Source organism: Apostichopus japonicus, chromosome 9 (assembly GCF_037975245.1).
Source record: "Apostichopus japonicus isolate 1M-3 chromosome 9, ASM3797524v1, whole genome shotgun sequence".
NCBI lineage: Eukaryota > Metazoa > Echinodermata > Holothuroidea > Aspidochirotida > Stichopodidae > Apostichopus > Apostichopus japonicus.
In genome coordinates, this window is record NC_092569.1 from 8957781 (window position 1) to 8981829 (window position 24049).

At 37.1% G+C, this 24049-nt stretch overlaps 1 protein-coding gene across 1 annotated transcript; it reads right to left on the minus strand.

The window, feature by feature from the left end:
* Positions 1-10142: 10142 nt before the first annotated feature.
* On the minus strand, positions 10143-23774 carry LOC139974048 (uncharacterized). The gene is made up of 6 exons (XM_071980963.1): positions 23508-23774; positions 21928-22179; positions 17939-17992; positions 17396-17494; positions 16794-16916; positions 10143-14130 (listed from the first exon to the last, which is right to left on the minus strand). Exons 2-6 carry the CDS (start codon positions 22153-22155, stop codon positions 13966-13968), a joined length of 669 nt encoding a protein of 222 aa, XP_071837064.1. The 5' UTR covers positions 22156-22179; positions 23508-23774; the 3' UTR covers positions 10143-13965.
* Between the last annotated feature and the right edge of the window lie 275 nt (positions 23775-24049).

Below are 24049 nucleotides of genomic sequence, written 5' to 3' on the forward strand. Positions count from 1 at the left end.
ATCAAATAAGGCCTTTCTCTCCTCAAAAATGTTAGCGCATGACTCAGTCCCAATTTGGCAGGAATATCTTCTCCATCCATCCCAAACCTCACGCATTGCTTTATATGATTGCTCATTGACGTCAATCATTCCTCCAGTCTTCATTTTCAAATGTAAAGAATTCATTTTAATCAGCTTTGAAAGAGTCTCCTGAAGTAGCAAATAATCTTTACTAGGGAGTTGAAATGACAACCATATCGTAGAAACATTTGAAACCTCCTCTGCTTCACAGGCACTGATCAGGAAGAGTAGAAGGACATTTCGTGCCATAGGGAAAGGATCGATATCGTTCAAGACAAATTTAAGACTACCATTAAAATCGTCTGGCAGTGATTCGACAGTTTTCATCACGTGGCGCAAATCACCACAAGCTGGCAACAAAATGTTAACGCTTTTTAGGACACTCTGTCCGCCTTTCATTTCGTTACTTTGTAAGTTCAAGAGATCGTTTGCAAAAGAATTACTGAAATGGAATGGGTAGTCACCCATACACGTTATCGGTCTGGATGCTACTTGTTTAACGATCGTCTGCCATTTTCGACACACTGGTTTATGTTTCGTCTAATCTCTTTGTTGGCATTCTATGTTGCAATATCACACAGAGTAACAGCCAGAACACTATGTAAGATAACAATAAATTCTTCAGTTAACATACTAGATAAAATAACCATTTATTCCGTTATTTCCGTGTCGTTGTAATTACAAAATATGAGAACAAGAATTACACAACAGCTCCATTTAGAGGATGGAACACTGAATCATGTCATAAGTTAGGCTCATATAATCTAAGCGATGTTATTTCAGTGCTCTTGTGTATGGCCGAAATCAAGCTCCTCGTGGCTAACCACCAAAAACAACCTTGCCTAGCGACTAACAGTGGAGGAAACAACTCCAGATTTTGAGAGTGCTTATTTCTAATTGCTGCCCCCACCTGCTACTAGTATAGCTACCCACATCCAGGGCTTTTATTTGTAAACGCTATACTCAGTGTAGCAGTTAAAAGTGTCCGACCGGATTATACTTTCTAAGGAAATAATGTCCTGCCAATATCATTGGAAATTCGGTCCGCAACGATACCATAGGATATGTAGTCCCCATTCGAAAATGTCACAAAAATGAGAATTTCCCATATGAATGTTTCAAATTAGGTAATTGTCAGGTCTTTGGGTATTACTGCAAGTTTAATTCCATACTGAAAATGCTAACAGTTTTGTGGTTTGATACTTAATTCAGTTGGTTTCATTTGTATCATTACATGGAACATATGGAAATGTTTTGGGACGTTTGTCGCATGAAATATGCGCGATATATACATCACATATTCTGATACATACAAAGACGTTCACTTTGAGTTAAGGGGGCAACGGGGGGGGGGGGGGGTCGGTAGTGTTTTATGCTTTTATCCATTGCTCGTTACAGTTCGACATTTACAGTCAAGCGCCCTTGGTTATTGCTAATTCTTTTCATTTTTTGTTCCAATTACTTTACAACAACCTACTCATTTTAAGCATGATTTATCGTACCAATATGCTGACCACTATTAATACACTATTACTAAGTATAATATAAATAAATACGCATAGTACTGATAGGCTAGGCTACATAAGCACTGTATAATATAAACGAAGCGGAATTCATTGCCTGGACCAACTGCTACTTTTCTACATCAAATATTTTGGAACAGTAGGTCAGTTACCGCGTCGTGCAGTGACATTCTTTATATATTTTCAGTGCTTGGAACTACTGTTTTACTCCATACAACCGCAACGAAATCGCCGTACGTATCGTATGTAAGAATGCTAACCCATGTTCGTTAAAGTGTATACTACATATAAGTACGTACGAAAAGTTCACAGTGTCTGTATTGTGGCAAATTATAATATTCCCCACGGCAGTACCGTCGCCCTAGTCAGCATAAACATAAAATTGACGTTTTTCGCAGAATATTATTTTCTGGTTTACAAGAGATGAATCATATATGATTGATTAGTTTGACTGAAAACAATTCTAACGCTTAATAAAGCTTTTCAATAATTATGTTATTAAACAATCACTACGTCACATAAAACTAAGACAGAGGTCATGTGACAACGGTTGCATATCAAACAGATAATACATAGCGAGCCCTCATTTGACTTTCGTAACAAAAGACAGGCGGGTTTGATAAAATTACGAAACCAATCGGCAATTTTATATGGTTGTAAAGATTACAAAATATCTAATCTCAAGCCGTTTGCCCAGCAGTTTGATCAGCAGTTTGATCAATAGTTGAAAGAGACAGTCAGCAAAACAGTTATAGGGCCCTACCATGCCATACAGGGGCAAAGTCAACGTGTAAAGATCACTGACGACTTGAAATAGACGTACATAATATTTCTACATACAAACTTACCATTTGTTGGGGTACGATTTTGATCACCGAGAGCATCTCATGTTAAGCTATTCCCGAGTATCCAAAACAATATTTTCAAAAGATAAATAAGACAGGTTATAACGTTCAAAACGACTAAACCATATCAACTCTAAAGAACATAAGTGACAAAAGGGTTTGTTTAATAACTAATAGGATTGTATAGAGTGATTAACTTTTAAATGTAGCATTAAAAGTTTGACAAACATTTATTTTGTTTTCGCTCTATAACATAATTGCTTTATAAGAGGATAGTTAAATGCATAAACATGTGAACACTGCATTTATTACCAACTCATGAAGTTATGTGTAATCAACACACTGTCTAAGGTATCATGCGATAAAGGTCTAAGGGTATTCATAATATTCTGTCAGGTGCATGCCCCTAAAAGGCCTACAAATTGACTGTCGTAACATCCTTTCCCTACCGAGTTGTGATGGGTGTTTATGATAGAGGGATACTTCAGCAATAGGTTTTCACTTGTTGGACAATATGGGAGGTGTTAGCTGCCGAGTAGGCAGTATGCATGTAACGTCTTCACTTACGACATATACACACTGTACATTATGTAACTTCATATGCCTGGCCAAACCGTATACTCCCAACAAAGTTACCATAACACACTTCCGTTGATGGAGTCCAGTATATTCAACTAATAAAGCCCCGCAGTGGCAAAGGGGAATAAGGCCTCTTTGAACCCCTTGGAGGTGCTCATTGAGTTTGGTTGACACTTGGGACGAGAAGCAAATGTTATTACTAGTCAGCAGGATATTTTATTTCCATCTTATCCAATCCCCAAAGTAAAATTACCTTCACATTATATGGCTGAATGAAAAAGTTATGAATTTGAAAGTCTGGGCAAATTACAGTAGGCGGCCTGTGTTAAACATATTTACTTTAATTGTAGAATAAAGAACCCACAAAGTTACTGTGCTCCTTTAATTGTGTTTCGGGTTGTTTTCTCTCTGAAATGGCAAAATATGCAGAGTATTGAGAAATGTATAACAGCTGCAATTTCATCCAAGGTAGAGATATAAAACCTTAATCTGGAGGTCAATGAGCTTGAAGCAGTTTGTAATAATGTCATCTTTTGGTTTAATGAAAATATGGCTGTAATTGTTCTTTTTTTTTGTCTCAAGTTAACACTCAAGAATAATGGCAATACATTTGAGAACTGTATCAACCAAAAACGCACTGAACTATTTTATGTCTTGGTGTCCCATGGAGGTGGAGGAAAGTTGACGCCTCTTAGGAGTGGGCTTATCAGGTACTTCACCTGTAAAATGATGGAACAAGACCTTTGCTTTAATAACACCAGTATCTGTGCTTTATGATAAAAGCCATTCCATAGTGACTTGTGTGCAATTCTGAACAGAATTTCATATTTTGATTTGTTTATATATGTAATTTAAACAGTAATATCATTACTTTATTAAATCAAATATTCAATTTATCAAATATAGCATCTTTCAAGAAGAAATAAATAATGGGACGTGGGGTATGGGGGTGGAGCAGCGGGTAAATTTTTATAAGTAAATGAACGTTGAATAATTTACGCAATAATTACAGACCTATATCTCCAATGGCAGAGGAGAAACCATGCCATAACCTATGGTAAATGAAGAATAAACAATAAGTAAAAAAGTTGTCTTCAAAGGATGGGTGTTACGAGATCAACAGTTAACTTGAAAAATAGCTCAAATTGGTTACTTTTACTCTGGGCCCATGTCTCACCTGCGACCATTCAAAATACTTTATTATGCCTCACACACCCAACCATATAACAAATGACTTAAATATGACACCTTTACAATAACAACAGCTGGACTAAAGTTGGTCGTAGACTCTACATAGAGCTTCTAAGAGATGTCTGTAACAGAGAATCTTTCCATGGCTAACGTAATAGTGAGGTAGCTGGCCACCTCTTACTTCGTCGCATCTTGCCTCCTCAGTTTTATTACAACGGGTTCACATATACTGCTAGTTGGACAGAGAGATGGATCAAGGCTCTGCAGTCGAGCCGGGACTTGATCGCGGAACCTTCAGCATGTGAGGCGAGTGTCCTAACCACTACACCGCCAATATGAAAAGAAGAAGGCAGTGTTCATAAGCCCATATCTTCGAAACCAAGGGAAGTACATTATTTCTGATGTTACAAAACTTATGGACATGAAATACCCTAATCAGCCAATTTGAGACTGTATAGGCCCTCCATCTCAGCTAAAACAATTGGACCTTCAAAATGCCCACGCGTGGACATTTTACAGTTCACAAGTGCTAATTTGTTTGGAACGAGTCGTATCTCGCAGAGTGCTGGGAATTTGGAATTTTTGGTAAAAGGAGATATTTATATTACCGTCTCTCGTTGAAAACCACAGTATTTCAAAACAACATATTTTCAAGCATGGCCCAAACTTGACATTAGTTAAAAAATCGAGACCGCTTGGCATTGTCTTGCATAACAAAAGTACAAGTTAAGCCCATGCCAAAGGTCTGTACAGCCAGCTCAATGATGCATATTTTTTTATATCACACAGGTTACCATCAGTAAAACTAAGAAAATAATACCTGTGGTAATAGTGCATACCTGCCTTTTGAATTACCTCGAAAACATTCAAGACGTGAAAAATTGACATTCATTTAAGAGTCAAGTGTTTAAATACCTCTTGAAGTTGATGAAGTTGTATGACTGTTGGGATTCATGATATTAATTTAATTGATCGTGATAAAACTAGATGTTTGTGTGTTTTTGTTAATAGCTAGTACGATAGGTTTTGTGTACCTTGGACTGTTGTGACCTAAGTAGTGACCTAACAGTTAGGCTAGTCTATGGCTTGGATAGTCAAGTAGCAGCTAATTTTTGTAGCATTTACGCTTTACTTGTTTGTTCAATCAAATTCAGTTGGATAGTCAAGGAGTAGCTATATTTTGCAGCATTTTCGGATTATTTGTTTGCTCAATCCCAACTAACTGCAAAAGATTATCCGGCAAAGAATGATGACTCTATATCTTCAATTATAATCACAGTGATATTAATCCCAGCTCCTCCAAGGTCATACAGAAGCTATGATGTGTTCTTATGAAATTATCATCGAGAACTACCATTGTCGTGTTCGTTCTTCTTTTATCTGTTCGTTAGTTTCTCCATTCTGCGATAGTGACATTCAAGCTAGATTGTTAAATTTCTTCAGCTTTTGATGCTGGTCTCAGGAAAGGAAACATGAACAAAGTGATTCACGAAAATCGATGAAACATTCATTTAACGTTAAATACATCCAACGATAACAAAAATAACACAACGTGCACTTTTTCTGTTGTTTGTAAGTAATGCCTGTAAGTAGTTAGTAGTACCTGTCGATACCAGATACTGTCAAATATCTTGCACAGCGTCGAATCGACTCATATACTTCCAAGCTTCAAGCACGAAAAGGTAAAACCATGCGCAAGTCGGCTCACACACATGCTTTGAGCATATGATACGCGTCCGTAATTCGCATACACCTACTTGATGTACAAAATAATTCATGACTTCTATGCCTCTTACACACAGAAACACGAGTCGAATTCAAGCCAGTTTTGGACAATATGGTAACTTACAATGTGTTCGTAGACGCTTAATGCTAAAGCAAAAGATTGTATAGTGCCGAAGGCGCTGGATTGATCACTTCTATACATCTAATACACAAACACGTGAAGCCTGCAAGTGCGTTTTTGAATATATGATTTCTTGCAGCGCGCTCGCATACTGCACTTAAGTTGCATAAACAAATCTTTTATTAGCACAGAATAGGCACCGTAACAGTAGGACAGTTTATATATTAATTTGGATTTAAGGACAGGGAACTGCTGTTTTTACTGATGTATACATTACCTAAAGATGTGGGAATGTATTCCACAATTTCCAGTTCTAAAGTTATTATTTTCTTTCAAACAAGCGAACTGCACATTGAACGCACACGTGCAGCGAGCACTGTGCACAGTGCACAACAGACGACAGGATTCGCTGTTCCTTAGTAATCATACCACAACTTCAGTAAAGTATACATCCGCTCAAAACAAAGACATAAAATGATCTTATGAACGGTTGATTTGGCATATTTTCAGACACCACCTTCTGTGACGTACGGAATTGGCGAAAAATATAGTTTTGAGGAGTTAAATCGCTCATTGGCAGAGATTACCTTTCCAAAAAAGTCGTTATTTGACACTATCAGACTGAACCAAATTAACGATGAACGATTTTTATCTCAACCAACGAACCACGTTAATGCCGAATAATGAGGAGAGGGATTTAATCATCCTATGTGCGTCGCTGAGGATTTCAAGTTTGACATTTCGCCAAGCAACACATTATGTGACATTTGTTTTTGATGCCACGTCAATATACAATTTTTATTGCGTTAAGCGATGGTCAAACTGTCGAGTTGTTCCATAATAACCTTAACATGCCTATTTCCTTCATACAACCGTTACGAAAGACGTAATTCTTATTAGAAAGCGATTGGTAGTCTAGAAATGTATTTGAAGTCAATTAGTTTAGTCCTCTTCCTGTTAGAGCTTGTGTTTCATGTCGTTAAAGAGTACATATTTATACCTGCATAAATATGGAACTATTCTATTGTAGTGAAGCAATTATTCTCACCGTTCCTTTGTAAATAATGGTATCATATTGAATATTTTAAAGGCATTGTTTGTTGATACACTACATAACTTTTTAACTGAGTAGAGGGTCATAGATTGAGACATCAGATCAGCCCTTTATCGGTCAGTTGCTTGATTTAAAAAAGAAATGAATAATAAAACTGAATTTAAACAGTGTCTGCATCGGTAAAGTAAACGTGAATATATTCGTCTATGGAATATCCTGGTCTACGTTTAAAGAGATTAAAAGGTTCTTCAAGTTCAAAACTTCGCGGCAGGTTTATGCATGACGATATATTACTTCACGATAACAACGTTTCGACCTTGCTTGCGTGTGAAATTTTAGTTTGAGTTGTTCATGTGTGTATACAGCTATCAATATGTCCTGTAATAGAATGCATGTATTGCATGTAAACTATAGGCCTACACTCATGGCTAAAAGATCTATTTACTACAATAAACCTTTGGCTCCTTTCGAGTCCAGGTGCGTATCCAGGGGGGGGCGTTGGGGGTGCGCGCCCCCCGGGTAAGAAAAAGAGGAGAGAAAAAAAGGGAAGAAAAAAGGAAAAAAGAGGGGAAAAAAGAGGAGGAGGAGAGGAAGGAAGGGAAAAGAAAAAGAAGAAAGAGAGAAAAAGGAGAAAAGGAGGGAGTAAAAGAAAACGCGAATAGAAAGAGGAACAGTGACATCATTACAGCGCTGAAGGGTAGCCAGTGACGGATCAATGATTTCGTAAAAGTGTGACTCACCCTACCCCTTACACCGACAACTCCATTTTTTGACGTTTCCATTTTCCTCTCTCACTAATGATATATATATATATACTATATATGGTCTATCATAACGCGTGTGTAGAATTGTGCTATGAAACCTACTGTGGCTGGTCTCGAACTCGACCGTGTCGTCGGGGAACATGACGATTTTTGGGATGGGGGCGACCCCCGCCCCCCCCCATTCAGCATTTTTTTTAAATGATATCGCTAAGTAATTTCAAAATAGAAAGTGCTTAGATGCAACTTACAAGGCCTGGGAAGTGTCATTTCCAGCGATCTGGAAGACATTTTCGGCCAAAATTTGCTTGTACGCTTCGCGCTAACAAATGGTCCTGGGTAGTGCCATTTCCAGCGATCTGGGAGGCATTTTCGGCCAAAATTTTCTTGAACGCTTCGCGCCAACCTATGGTGGCTCTACGCTTAGATAGTTTGCCTACAGGCTTCGCCCCTCCCTTGGCAAATTCCTCGCTACGCGCCTGTTCGAATTTGTAACGCAAACAGCAGATATCCCATCATATCAGTGAGCATGAAAATGGCGTTCCAGGATGAAAAGCCTCAAAACTGTCCGACTTGTCTGAAAAAATAACCAAAAATTTTCGCGTGTTCAACGTGTTAATGTCAATATCATATAAGCAAGCATCGGTTATTACATCGCATGCCATCATGTACCGTACGGTCCGTCGGTTATTACATCGCATGCCATCATGTACCGTACGGTCCGTTCAAATTGCGCAGTATACCGCGGGTTGCTAATGTGAACAACGACATGTCTCATGTAGATGTATAAAAAGCATGGAGGTCCAATTATGTCAAAATTCTCTTTTACATTAGTAATGGCGAATTAGGGGCTGCACCCCCGCCGCGCAGTGGCGGAGCGTCCATACGGTCAGGGCGGATGCCCCCCCCCCCTCCGACGGACTCAAATGGACTGCTGGAGCCTTTTTCAGCTCTTTACCACTTTTTACTTATTCTAGATTATTGACTTTTTTATTGCGCTCTCATCTACTTCTTGACATTTGTCACATTTTGTTCGTGTAATTTGGCGATGACACCTTATTCTTCGTTTATCTGCAAATTAGCCAGGCCCGGAAAGGGTCATTTCCGGCGATCTAGAAAGTATCTTTACTCAAAAATTTTCTGTACGCTACGCGCCAACCAGTGGTGGCGCTCCGCTTAGATAGTGTCGAAAGCGTCCCTACAGACCATTCTCGCCCCTTCTGACCAATACCCCTAGCTCCGCCACTGCCGCCGCGCCTCCTACGCCTATGTGTGTAGTGTTCGGTTTCGGATATATCTGCTATTTTTTCATTTCCTTCAACCAAGTTTTACAATAGCCGTTATAAGAGGTTTTAATATTTGTACACCAATAAATTAACTGTGTCTGAATTTTAGAAAATTTCTGACCAACATTCTGCATCACACTTCCCTCTACTCGTGCAATTTTGACCGGTCTGTTAGGGGTTGAAGGAAGTTTTTCTATATTGGTTGTCCATAGATGAAATTTTGTACAACATTATGGGTATGTTTTGAAGTGAGTTTATTCACGAGAAATGTGAAGTTTCAAATTCTGAACAAAAATGGGGCTTAAAACCTTGAAAAGTGGGGCTGACGTGTATTGAGGGCCGCGACGTAGAATCACCTACAAAAGCAAAGACCCACAGGATATGCGATCAGGTCGAACATGATGTGTGCCGGGTTGACAATCTTCAAAAAGGTTATGGATGGAAAAAAAACTTTTAGGAAATACTTGGTTCTCAGGCAAAAAGTGTACATCTGGTTGGTCATTTCAAGCCCTAGAAGTGTCGTTTCCGGTGATCTGGGGGGTATCAAAATAAGAAATTTTCTTGTACGTTGCGCGCCAACCGATGGTGGCGCTCCGCTTAGATAGTAATTCGCGCCCCCCGGGTTTGAAAATCCTGGATACGCGGCTGAAGTCTATAGTGATTTAGTCATTGAATCGAGCAAGTCTTGTTTCCACAAAAATGCAAGCAACTAAAATAGAGAATGAACACAATGAACACAAAACTTTACATCATATTCTCAAAATGGCCAAGACCACCCACCCCCCCCCCCCCACTCTACTCTCGTCTCAGCTTTGAAAGTCATGTGCACGTCTCTGACTATATCTTATGAATGTAGATTTTCGCTTACTTAAGGTTTCTTTGTTTAGAACTCACGTTACCGTAGCGTTATGTTGAGGTGTTCCGACTCAATTATTTCAGGGCTCAAATATTAAATAGGTGGAACGGCAGATAAAGAGAAACTCCAGACATATATAGATACAGTTGCAGAATATAAACTTTATTTCTTCTGATAAAATGTTGTTGCTGGAGTGGATATCCAGAATAATGCATCTGAACTGCACTCACTAAAGTCTAGAATGCTAGTCCTTTTCATACTAAAAACTACAGTTTTAAGTCATTCTAACTTCCCGAGAAAGGGCTATAACCTCTCTGTGACATAGACTCTTTGTCTGGAATATTTACGTATAGTTACTAATGCACATAGAAGAGTGCTATGACTAACCACATTCTTAAACACATGAGATGTAACAGGGTGTCATCTGTGGTCAATCATGAGGATTTCATGGAATTAAGACAAAGGGGTCTTGTACGACAATGATGTGAGTGAGGTGTTCATAAACTCGGGAACATGAAGTAAGTAGTTACATTTAACACACAGAGGCATTAGGCATGAAAGCAGATGCTTAAAGTGATACAACGTGGATATAACTCCGTTCTGCAATATAATAGATCACGATAAAGGAACTGTACCTCTTCCGGGATTCCTGCGGTGTATGTGGTATTAGTATTCCTAATATGACCCCCCCCCCCCCTTCAAAGAAAATGAGCTAGATTATCCGGAAAGTATCCACCTAAAACCAACCATGTACCTAAAGATCATCATCTCAAATTCCTTGGAACAGGAATACCACACATATATTCCACCTCCTCCATTCCAAATGAACTAGATCAGCTCATTGAGTAACTCATTAAAATTTATTCTAAGAATTTCCAGCATAGTCGCAAACATCAAAAATTGTTATAAGGTTTACCGTTCTAGGTGGGAAGCCCATAAATGCACAATATACCTCTTCAACGTAAAACTGAACTAGATCAGCTTAACGTTAACGTTACATTTACAGCTGCTTACTGTACGAACAACGGTCAGCCCACGTTAAGTTGGCAGTTTCGTTCAGTTTACTGGATGAGATGATCTAGTTTTGTTTGTGTGAGTGCGTGTGTGTGTGGAGGGGGTGTGGGTGTCGAATTTATGAAAATGTCTGCCATAACTGTTCCAAATACTTTGAGATGGTGTAATTTAAGTATAGGGTGGTTTTAAGAGGTAACGTTATGTGATGACATAGCTTATTGTTTATCCTATACATGATTGATCACGAAAGGTAGCTGAGGACAGACACAACTTTGCATATTCTGTATTAGTTTACTTTGTGGATGAAAATTGTCTTTGATATCACACTTTGGTGACTACATAATAATATTAACACAACCTTCAGGAAGCAACTTTACAATGTAATTCTTCTGAAGATATGGTGATTCGTTTCAAATGACATACGGGTACTTGTAATTCCTTTGTTCAAATCCTCAGTCTGAATGAATACAAGTGCACACGAACTTGTTTTCTAATGTCTTAACTACAACCTGATGACATTTCCCTTACTTAATCCCATTATCTGGACAAAGGATGAGTGTTGATCTATATATTGTTTGACTGCAGGTGACAGGAATTTCTTTTGTCTCATGTACACACATAGATACACAGTCATGAGCCTGGTGTTCCCGAAATCATGGCGGTAGATATTCGAGCTTTCAATGTGTGGAGGTAGTGTAACCAGTTGCAATGTTAAACCGTATTGGTCAAATACTGGTTTACCTCATATGTACTGTCTTTTAATGGACATGATCCAATCAAAGTGCTAATATGTAGGCAAATGGAGTTTGGTTAACAGGTTCAATATTAATACTTTCGTTCCTCTGTGAAAACACTTTTTTTTTGCCATTGCCAAGACCCGGAATGTGCTTATTACGAGATTCATATGGATAAGTCATTTGTTGCTATTTAAGCAACAGGAAAATTATAATAGGAAGGTCATCTTTTTGAAGAACAATTACAATTTATATCACGTACAGCTACTGTGATCTATTTCCTAGAGTATAAAAGGAGATTTTAGTCAGTCAAGATCAATCAACCATATCTTGAGAGCGGGACAAAATTTTGAGATGGGGTCTTCAATCAACAGCGTGGATTTATTTGTTATCTTTATATCATTATGGTTACATTATCTAAACATGACATATCCCTTTATCTCAAAACATCAACGTGGACTGGGATAGAAATACAATTTTATTTATGAGCAAGCAGCGATTTTTAAAGTTCTTGAACATATCAAAATTAATTTCTTGACGACAGTTTCAAGTAAATATGAGAAAAAAATGAGAGAGTAAACGCAATCACTGAGTCCAAATGGAATGTTAATTAATCAAAATATATTTGTCAAAAAGAAGTGCAAAGAGCATGCATGTGTTTACTTGAAGTTATTAGAATTGACAAATGAATCAGTTTACATTAATAATCGGACCTGGTCTGATGAGACTTCTTCATAATCCATTGAATAGGATTCGCTGGATGCCGAAGTTAATGGCTTAGCAAACTTGCTAAAAATTGGCGGAATATTAGACGAAAACCACATCCTCATAGCATCTTGTATCGCAAAGATATGAATTTTTCACATTTCTGATTTTGTATGTGTATCTGGCAATAACAGAAAAGATGATGGCATTAGAAAACTTCCGAAAATTGTCAATTATGTATCCGCATGTAGGGGAAAAACGATAAGTTTTTAAAACAAAATACATTTTGATTAACTTCTAACTACAGAGAACTTGGACAGTCAATTTTCCCCAAAAGTAATAACTACAGAACAAATGGTGTGAAAATATATATTACTATTGCGCACGTAATGGGGATCTTCAGCGTTTCCACCGGGGCGCTGTCTTATTGGTCCTACCAGAGCTATAGATACGACTTTGGAATATAATTCGCGTGATCTATGCTGTTTAAAAATATCTAATGATTTTGTGAAGCGCTTTAGTTAACCGTTCTTGACTATTTCCCTTGTTCTGAACACATAGGATGTAATGTAGTTCAGTCTGCAAATAAAAATCCTACCAAATTATTATTAGTGGCTTTAAAGACTGCATCTTTTGAAGTTTCGCGGTACTAGAAAATTCCGATATGACAGCGCCCTCTATTAATTTAGGGAGCGGCTGAAGATCAAAATGGGTAAGTTAAACTTAAAAGGAAACATAATGGAAAGTATGTTCAATATTTTCACTTTAGCTCTTCTTGTGTATTGTCAGTTGTACTGGACGCATGGAATGTAATGCGGTTCAGTCTGCATATAAAGAACGTGCCAAAATACGTTCTACGCACGTTACACGTCTTTGGAACTCAAAATTACAACAGTACATGTACGGTTTCCTAACGCTAATTGTATCGTCATAACATTAACTTTGAAACACTGTTTGTTATCTCTTCCGTCACCGATTATACAATGATATCACTGTCATTTCCATGCTTGTGTATTGAATATTTCCTTTCTTTGCTATGAATACTAAAATAACATACAGAGCTACATTTAAGAAAGACAACGGCTTTTGAAACTGTTGAACCAATAGAAACTACAACGGTCTTATGGGCATTGCAAATATGTTAGAATGTACCAATTTGTAAATCACAAATCAGAAGGCGACGAAAAACAGGGATATTAATAACAGTTTATTATACCCATAACTCTCTTCACCCTCCCCTTCCCCCATTTCGAAATGCGGATAATATTACTTAAAATACTGCAGTTTCGTTGTTAATAGGTTAATAATATCAATTTTATAGGAAGAGATTAAATCTTTTAACAAGCTGATTTATTGGTAACTAATCAATTATATATTAAAAAACAGTGGTTTCACCATACACTGAATGTGAGCTCGGATTGAAATAAGAGTAATGCTAAATTTAAGAAATAACTATTAGTATGTGTCTTTTTGTGTAAATGCGCATGTAACGTTTGTTTTCAAAATTGTTCTTAGATTTTAGGCTGAGCAACAGCATCCTGGTAGGCCGGAGGGTCATCATTAACACTGTCAACGTTGACTGGAGCTGGTTGCATGGCCATATTTACTACACCTGTACAATATGGATTTGCTCCATAAAACTGCCCTGGCGGCATTACGAAATGTGGGTAAGTAATCTGTAAGGAAGGTAAAATTATTAAATTTAGGGAAACACTCACTTTTACACCCTCAAAAAAAAAACAGAAAAAAAAAACACAAGTGAACAAAACGAAAAAACAAGGGAACAAAACGCTTCAACAAACAAAGCAGGCACATCATGGAGTTACAGATCTCATCCAAACATTTGGGTGTCTGATCAATATGAGGTCATCACTATGACACACAGAGTTTGAGATACATTAAGCTTTTAAATGATCTCTTTAATATGTTATATTTGAATACACTTTAAACATTCATTAAAACAATTCATTCCTACCTGGTATGTAACTTTCATATAATTTGGCATGTGCACAATAGCACAAATATAATATAAGTTTTCCTCTTAGCTATAATTGGCGGCAATTGTGCTAAGCATTAAACACCAGACACCGGAATAAAACCGTAAATGAATACGGCCAGTTTTCATCCATTTGCCTCCATTGGACATGTGATCTTTCGTGTTTTAGATTAATTATTGGTTTGGTTATTTGACATCCGACGTTTGACCATGGACGTCATAAATTACACTAATTTGACCTCTGATCACGTGGTCTTTGGCATTAATGCGTTATAAATGCGCAGAGTCTGATACACATCATGGTTTGAGGGCTTCAGCAACTTAGAATGCAATTGTTATGGCCAAAGTGGTTATTTGACTTTGAGATCTGATCTATTACCTTATGACATCACAAGTCACATGACACACTACGTCCGACACAGAAGTACATACCCACATCTTTAAGTCTGTTGGGTTTACGGTTAAGGAATATTATAGGAAACGTTTTCCAAATAAATTTGTCCTTCCGCCTCCTTTGATATTTGACCTTTAATTGTTTAATGAATAAGAAAACTGTAGGCATAACCCCCTGATATCCTTCTTGTGTTTTAAGGTTTGGGCTATCTTGTTATTTTCGTATACGCATGCAATGACCAACCTGTTGTTTGTCGGTTAATTGACCTTTGACCTCTGAACTTTTATTATTTTACAATTATGCATGATTAAGAAGTAGTCTGTAAAAAAACTTTTGATCTCTTGTTGAACCCCATGACACCCATATTAAGTCAGAGTAATCTTCCAAGTTTCGGTAGAGTACCTCAAGGGTTGTGAGATTGGCTGCAATTTTAGTACCAGTGTTTCACAGAATGGTCAATAAAATACAATAACTCATCCCCAGTAAACTACGTGTAGGGATTGAAAAAAGGCGATACACGGGTCAATGCATAATGTCAATTGTAAGGGCAATGTGCCCTTTATTATTTACTTAGTTTCGTTTCATCTGACAATCCCTGCAACATGCTCTACTTTATTGTAAAGTCATTGAAACTTGAAAAGAACACAAATCATGCAAATTTCATCTACCCTTAAAAAGTTGCTGCATATATTTGTACAATACTGTCATCAATTAGACCATTGGCATTAGTTGACCTTGCATCGTGGATTTTTAGATAATAACGCTATTTAGAGGAAAATTATGTCACAAAACGACTGCCTTCAACATTACAAAAAGCAGGCCTCTGGCCTTTAACGGTATGGCGTGAATCGTCACAACAAATGCAACATCATTTGAACAACATAAGGAAATCCCCAGCATGACGTTCATCAGTGTTGAGGTTGGCAGATCTTAACAACAAAATTGTCAAACAAAAGTGCAGTCATATTGTCAATTTCTTGTATAATACTCTGGTTATGATGTAATCTTCACATTAACAACTCGTTATATTCGTAGTTCTAAAATTTAAGAGTTCACTGACTAGTCCTTCTCTACTATGTTATGTGTACATACTGATGATGTGAAGAAAAAATCTAAAGAACAGCAGCAAATTTTAAACTGTAAAAACATCGTTCAAGATTTAAATTCGCATAACAGCTCATTCAAAGTTTAACAATCGCGGTTTAATTATAATAATTTTAATTTGGAATACTTACATGACAGGATGAACATAGCCCATGCGTTTTTGCCCAGAAAGGGTCGAAAATAGAACTTTTACTTCATTACGTAATTATTCTTGTAACGTCACTTGGCCGGCGCACAAGCTCAATAAAAATGAAGCTTAAGCACAATACAGAGCACACGCAAACTTCAGAGAACCAATCAAAACAGCATTCTTACAACAAATCATAATAGAAAAGTTGTTGAAAGGATGCTGCTAAAGTTTTATAACATTATAAATCAATCAAAAAAGATGTAGAAACGTTGTGGTACAAAGTGGTACAACATTTTCGTCACAATCGATAAATGTTGCATGGAAAATCCGCTTGACAACTACTGACAGGGGGTAGGAGTAAATAAATGACGTCCCTACTTGTGTACTGACGCTGAACTATATATGACTCCGGTCCGACGAACAATATAGAGGCCGGTACTCAGTGCCATTCGGACTTTATAAAGGTTCCGCGGCCCTCATATCTCACATGCAAAGCTGATTTCTTAAAAATGTTAGAATATTAGGTACGTTACACTCTGATCAGGGATAAAGTAGTGTGGAGAGAAGGGATCATAAATAATTGATTAAAGTCGTAACTCGGTTAGCTCAAGCTCTCATTATAGGTAATTTTGTTTGTGGCATCAACATGAATATAGTGCTGTAAGTTTAAGAGAAATTGGTTACACGTCACTTGTAAGTTGGGTTGGCAACTTACCACTCGCTGTTGTGGTACTCCATCCGAGAGAGCAACACACGTGAAACTAGCCCCGAATATGCAACAAAAGAATTGCACTTCATACAATATGCAAATTGTGATGAACAAGACGGTTGAATCACCCTAGTAAAATTGAGGAGCGAAAGGCAAATATGAACTTCTATGCATGTGTGAAAGCAGTAACTATGTCATCAACAGTTTCATCATAAATCACATGACGGACATCTTTTGTTATTAATTAACCTTTTATCATACAAAAGCCAGTGTTGAATTTAACGTATGCCTTATGCATACCAACTTTAAGATGTTTCATAACGATGCTTTACCATAACTTAGGTTAACTTAGAGGAATGTGAACAAAGAATACTATTCCTTTTGCATCATTGAACCATATTGATCTGACATATTCTCATGCTAGAATGAACACAACTTTCTATTTCCATATAAAACGAGACTATGGCGTAGGGGAGGATCACTTTATACAGTATATATTATAACTCATGCAAAATGACCTCAATGAAAACCTTTTGTTTAAAAGGAAATGTGATGTTCCTATGTTTTTATTTTTTATGAATAATATATCGTATTTTATTGGTCCTTACATAGTATCGACTTAACCAGGCAGCAAGACTCGCCTGAAAACCACAGCAAATCGCACATAGTAGTGTTGCAATGATGGCAAGAACCATAAAGGTCATGACCTGTGAAAAGTAAAATATATACGCTGAAGACAATAATGATATTGCTGATCTTAGACCCGTGTTGAATTTTCTCTGATAACTGATAATGTTATAGCTTTATAACAACTTTGCTAAGTGTTTGCTATGGCACGTGATTATATAGATGTTAGATTGTGTGTTGCCCCCCACAATTGACGTCAATAATGAAATCAGTAAATAAGAGATATTTAAAGAAAGTATCACTGAATCTTCACAACTTCATGTAATCATGTACCTCTGTATATTGTAATGTGCAACCATGCATATTGTACTATAACTTGTAGCAATATCCAAACAAACACGTCATAGTAGAAACATAACACCCACAACTTTATTGATGTAACGCTGTCATGTAATTCCAAATGTTAATAAAATTATGACCACATCTGGTAGCTATAAACGTATTGGTCTTAGGTGAACACTTACCATGCTTTTCTTTCGTGCACTTGCAAGTCCGAAAGATCCTGTTATTACGGCGAACTGTAAAGAATGGAAATCATAGGAAAATAAAAAAAGTCAAATAGTTTTGTTAGATTTTAACAACTGTTGGTCGATAGTACAGGTGAAGCAAATCCAGACTACCTTCAGGTTTGCCTCACAGGGCAGCAAAGCCCCACCCGCAACTGTGACACTTGAAATACATCATCGCCAATATGTGACTGCAGCAGGAGTTGTTGCGAGACATTCTTCCAGTTTAGTTCAATATCCCCCTTACTTGTGCACATTTTTACTGGGTCATATGTTGTCAAAACTCTTATATATTTCTCTTGGATGCAGTATATGTGCAGTGAGCCTGCTGACGAACGGGTACCAAGGTGTTGGCCCAATATGGTATCGCCCGGCCCATACCAGCTGGATAGCTATTGATAATTAGGCCTGAATCACTGACCAGCTTCCATTATCACGGGGCAACCAGTTCAAACGGTCATTTTCCAAAACGTGGCACAACAACAAAGCAGTCACGAAAAACTGCAGGGGCTATCCAGCATTCATTTTTAAAGCGGTGAGGGGGGGGGGGGGGTAGAAGCATGGTCAAAGCAAGAAAGAAATTCCAATCTTTAAAAGGTATTCCAATTCTACGGTGGCTTAATAGGGGGAAAGGTAGGTCTTCAAATGTCAACATTTTGAGATAAAAAAATCTAAATTTTGACTTTAAAAGTTTTGAGGACACTTTTCGTTCCCATGTCCCCATTATGCCACCGTACAATTCCAATTGTTTGAAAGATTTACTCCTAATACATTGAAAAATAAAATCAGATTAATGTCGTATTTTCTGCATCGCTTTATACGTTTAAGAAGCAGATATTTTTACATTCCTTCTTTAATTTGCTAAGCAGCGCACCGATAAGGGTTTCTTATTAGAGGGGGGGGGGGGGGCTAGACAGTCTGAGGCCAAGACAAAGTCAAAATTCACCTACTTACATTTTAAGAAAAGGTCTATTTGAAAATCATTGCTTTAAGAATTATTGGAGGCTATGCCCCCGCCAGCACCCCGGTGTCGATGGCCTTGAAAATGTCATTTCAATATCTAGTAAATATATGCCTGGTTTCATTACAATTTCGGTTTGTTCATTGAGTTTTTTAGTCCAATGTTGTTTTGCTTTGTTTCCATGCATATCCTCGAAACTAGACCCATATATGAAGAGAAAATATTTCAACTTATCCTATTTTAAAGTTGTGTTAATTTTTACCCTACAAGAGTACCATTAATAATATTACAGTCACGAAACTTATTACGACCGCCCTCTCCTAGTACAAAAAAAGGTTAGAACATGCTTGTTGCATCTATACACATTAACTGGACTGTAAAAATGAGCATTAACGATGGCTCCTGCAGGATGGGGAGTAAATCTATAGAATAACGTCCTATCTACCTTTCCCTATATTTAGAAACGCCTTTGAATGGCTCTCATCCGCTCACGTTATTGAAACCGGTTAACCGAGAACTGTGCACCGGCTGTGAGATGTTGGGAAATTTGCTTACTAGCTTTGGGATGACATCACAATTAATATGTAGTTTTTAAATTGCGTCTATTAACCTATAGATATTACAAAATGTCATCACGACCGTCAAATTTCAAATGCGAGCCCTATATGATCAGCTATTCAGAATCGAAGTATAGCTATTGCCTAGGGTACATCGGGAAAAAAATTAGTGCATTTTTATACACTAAGCTGAGGCTAAGCCTACAAGAACAGGATAAACATCAGCCCAAGTTTTTCACTGTTCTTGATTTTCCAACTCATTACGACTTTTCATTTATATATATTCATTTGCCTTAGTCGTTTACCTCCATTGCATTAACATAAAGTCTGTTCAAAGTATCTCTTTCGAGATCCGGCTTTAGGAATCACAAATGATTTCGAGTTGGTTAGCATCATGTTTAATCGATAGAGTAAGGCAAAATATGTCACCAAAAACAGAACTAGTATTGTTCGATACAGGTGCAAACGCCTACAGTGGAATTACGACCTTCCTTACCGTGACCAATCTCAATGCGAATTAACTACAGTGTGTAAAATGGTTCGCTAGCTGCACGTGCATTATGTACGGGAAGTTTTCATGTGCGGAGCTTGTTCACAAACTTCATGGAACATTTAAACAAACAGCAAAAGCATCATTTAAAATTTAAAATAACAATTTATTATAGGGACCGGTTTAAGCGTACGAATGAATTAATGTGTTTTAAAGGCATTCGTAAATATGTTAAGTTCATATGATAATTCTCAACCAATTAGAAAGTGAATAAACATAGATATCACCACGGCTTGGTTATGCACAAGCATCCACCACACAGTATAGCATAGAACTAGCCGCCCAGGTAATGACGAACATTGGTCATCCCCACCTGAGTAGGGTACAATTGGGTTCGTTAACACAAAAACGTAAAGGAAAATTGTGTCGTGTCAAAAATACCAATACACTTAAGGTGGCCAAACAGTTCCTAAACTAATTTTTAAGGCATTTCCTAAATGCTGTCAGTCGTATTTTGCAAAATATACAACAATTTAAAGAGTTTTGAGACAATTTTGCTGTTATTGCTAATAGTTTTTTGGCAAACCCAGTTGCAAGTGGAAGATAGATGTACTTTCAACCCTTAGAGTTAATTGCGTTAAAGATCGCTCTGATTTAGGCAGTGTAATGGGGGTAATGGCGATATTCTTTGCGCACCAATCGGCAGCTAAAAGATAAGGTGAATAATTGGAAAAATGTACGAAGTCGTGCTAATCGAGTAGCGGTTCAAAGTAGCAGTGAGGTACTGTATAGGCTTAGGACTCACTCACACCTAGCTGCTGTATAGTATATGCCTACTACTGCAGAAAAGCCTTAATGTAACAGAAGCCAAGCTATCTTCGTAGGTATTTTTGCAGATGATTTACGTTTAACTGTTTGAGGCACTACATTAGGCATAGTTAATATATTATTTATGATTCTGCGACATATTTTTCTTTGTGCATCACTTACTTTTGGTGGAAAAAAGTTTATATTTCAAACTGCACAGAAACATAATTTTCCAACGTAGCACAATGCATCTGCCTTAGTGCCTAACCTTTGTTCAAAGAAAGTATTGATGTTGTAGATCTGTAGATCTATGTGGAAGAAACTCATTTTTGGGGGAACAAACTGTTGATAAAGTTCCATAACAACTTGAAATGATTTCTAAATATGTAATACATGGACAAGGAGCACTATAGTGTCATCTATAGGTAGTCTATATCTAGGTTTGGAGCCCATGCCATGCCTCCAGCATATACTGTACACTATATAGTACTAGGCTACTAGCATCGGATAATTCAGGGAACAATTATATGGGCAAGCAATATTTTTCAGACCAGAATGATCCTGATTATAGCCCAGTTCTTAGTTAAACACTAGTTTCTGTGTGGAAGGCAAGTGTTCCCTGGAAACTGGGGTAGGCCTACTACAATGCACACTCATTACATCACCTGTAGGCACTTTGTCAGAGCAATGCATTGTACAATGTATATACACAGTGACCAATATGAAATAATAAATAATACATTTCTCACCATTTTAGTGGCATTAGTTGACAGTCCTTTTGGTGAAATGATGTAATAAAATTAATGTCAATTAAATAAGTCTGTTACCTAAATGTAATGTAATGATGTAATATGAGGATTTTCATTTTCCATCAAAAATCTTATATTTGTACCCACAGATTTTCTTCCCAGTAGCTTTGAAAATCGTCGAACAGTTTACAGTTTACTGTATAGTAGAAATGAGTTCATATATCAGTGTAACATGTGCAACCCCTTTTTATTGGAATGAATGCTGTCATAATGAATCTTAACATTTATCAAGAATTATAATACTTAATAGAAACTAACAATATGGGCGGAAAACCGAAGAAAAGAGTTACATAAATTAGGCAATATCTTCATAGTTCACTTACCACACCATTCCAGAGCCCCCAGTGACCGTAAATGGTACCATAGTACAGCAAACATATCACAATGGAGATGATAATTTGAGCAATGCCACAAGCAATAATTAAGCTTCCCGTGATTCGGCGAGGTACCGATCCTTTGAGGTCACCAACATTTTGAGTGGTCTGTTGTTGCAACATAATAACAGGTTGATGGTTCAAAGGATATCCGTGTTGATTGTGTGCTTGAGCCATGTTCGAAGTACAACCGTTCTATGTCTAGACAAATAAAGGGAAATCTTGGGTCACTGAATCAGATCTTGAAACATCATGAATATTTAAATGCATAAGAGTGAGGTAATCCTTATGACGACATTCAAACTACAATATATTATGTTGAATTTTGTAGCAAACTTCTCAAAGCATACTCCACAGTTAACGGGATCATATTTAAACTATATATATATATATATATATATATATGTAATTCTTTCTAACAGTTTCAACAAAATATTAATAATTCAGTTAATATGCTGACAGTTGAAAATTTCCTTAAAATTTGTGGATGAAAAATTCAACAGTTTGCTGCAAAATGACTTTTTGGCAGATGTTATTACGTTGATAATTTGCATCAAACTTAAAAAATAACACAATCAATGATAAATCTCTTTAAACCAAAATGCAGTACAAAACATTTACATTTGCCGGCGCCTAAACGTTTCCAAATTATTTAGCATATTACACTGTGAACTTTACTTCACCTGTTATTGAAAACTAGCTAAGCAGAATATAGATTGCAATAGAGCAATGTAATGACGCAGTTAACTTGCTATGAGGACATACTATTTCGTAGTGTGTATAATTGCGTGGAGTTATATGCTGTCTAGGATGGTGGGATTATTGCTTTAATGTACACTATATATATAGTTACTTCTGAGTGTGGCTTGGTTTGTGTAACACTTATCAATGGACAAAGATCTAATTCAATTAGCATACTTATCAAAGTTTAGTAACTAGTCGTGTAAACATCAAACAAAAATCAAACAAACATCAACTCCGTCTGTTGTCCGACGATCGCAAAACGCGTGAAACTCCGAGTTACAACTACTAGTGTTCCACTAGTCTCAATATATATATATATATATATATATATATATATATATATATATATATATATATATATATATATTTATATATATATATATGTGTATATATATATAAATACGTTTGTGGTGTTGAAACAAGGGGACTGGGGGGGGGGGGGTTAAATTTATACATCCGTGCTTGGGATCTGTCTATGACATGCACAGTTAGATATTCACAACCTAAACTTTATAAAGTTGTCGAACTTACACAGGTGGACCACTGTGCTTTTTCGGGCGATCTTGAATGTGAAAGATTTTACACAACGAAGTGTTAAAGGGTAGTTTTAAATGCCTACCTATACTTATGTGATAATGAGCGTCTAAAAGTACCGTATTTTACGAATGTGTGAAAACTACGGGAAACATTTTCAAAAACATTCACATTTACACTACCCACCCTTTTTAGTTTTTATAACATGTCTGCAAGAAATCTTAACTAAATCAGATAAAAAGACTCCCTACCTTGGAAATTAACAGCGATCCGTGAACTTCACAGCAACTCAAATTAAGACTACGAAGCTGATGACAACTACAGTGACCAAACAGATGAAAGTGGCCTACATTTATCAACGTCGTTATTTGTTATACACATATTATGCAAAACAGGTGTCCGATGAATATGTCAATAAGCGTAATGTATATAAATAGAACAAGGGTTTATAGTATACTTGCGCAATGTGCCGAGTAATTTATGCAGGGAGCTGCAAGACAAACTCCCTGATTGTACTATGTTGTGAGACCACAAAGAGTGTAGACAATACAACGAATGTGCTGACGTATGAAATTTCGCGAAACTGATTGCGACCTACCCCTCTGGTTATATGTTTGAATAATGCACAAAAAGGCGTCACTAGCCACCATGACGCGGTCAGTTGAATATCACAACTTTTTTCTTTCGTAATACTACAGTAACATTTCTATTTTGGTCGTACTTTCTGATAAATATCAATTGAATTTGGCGTCTTTTTCATAAGCTCCAAAAAGTGCCCTTAAACTTTGCCGTA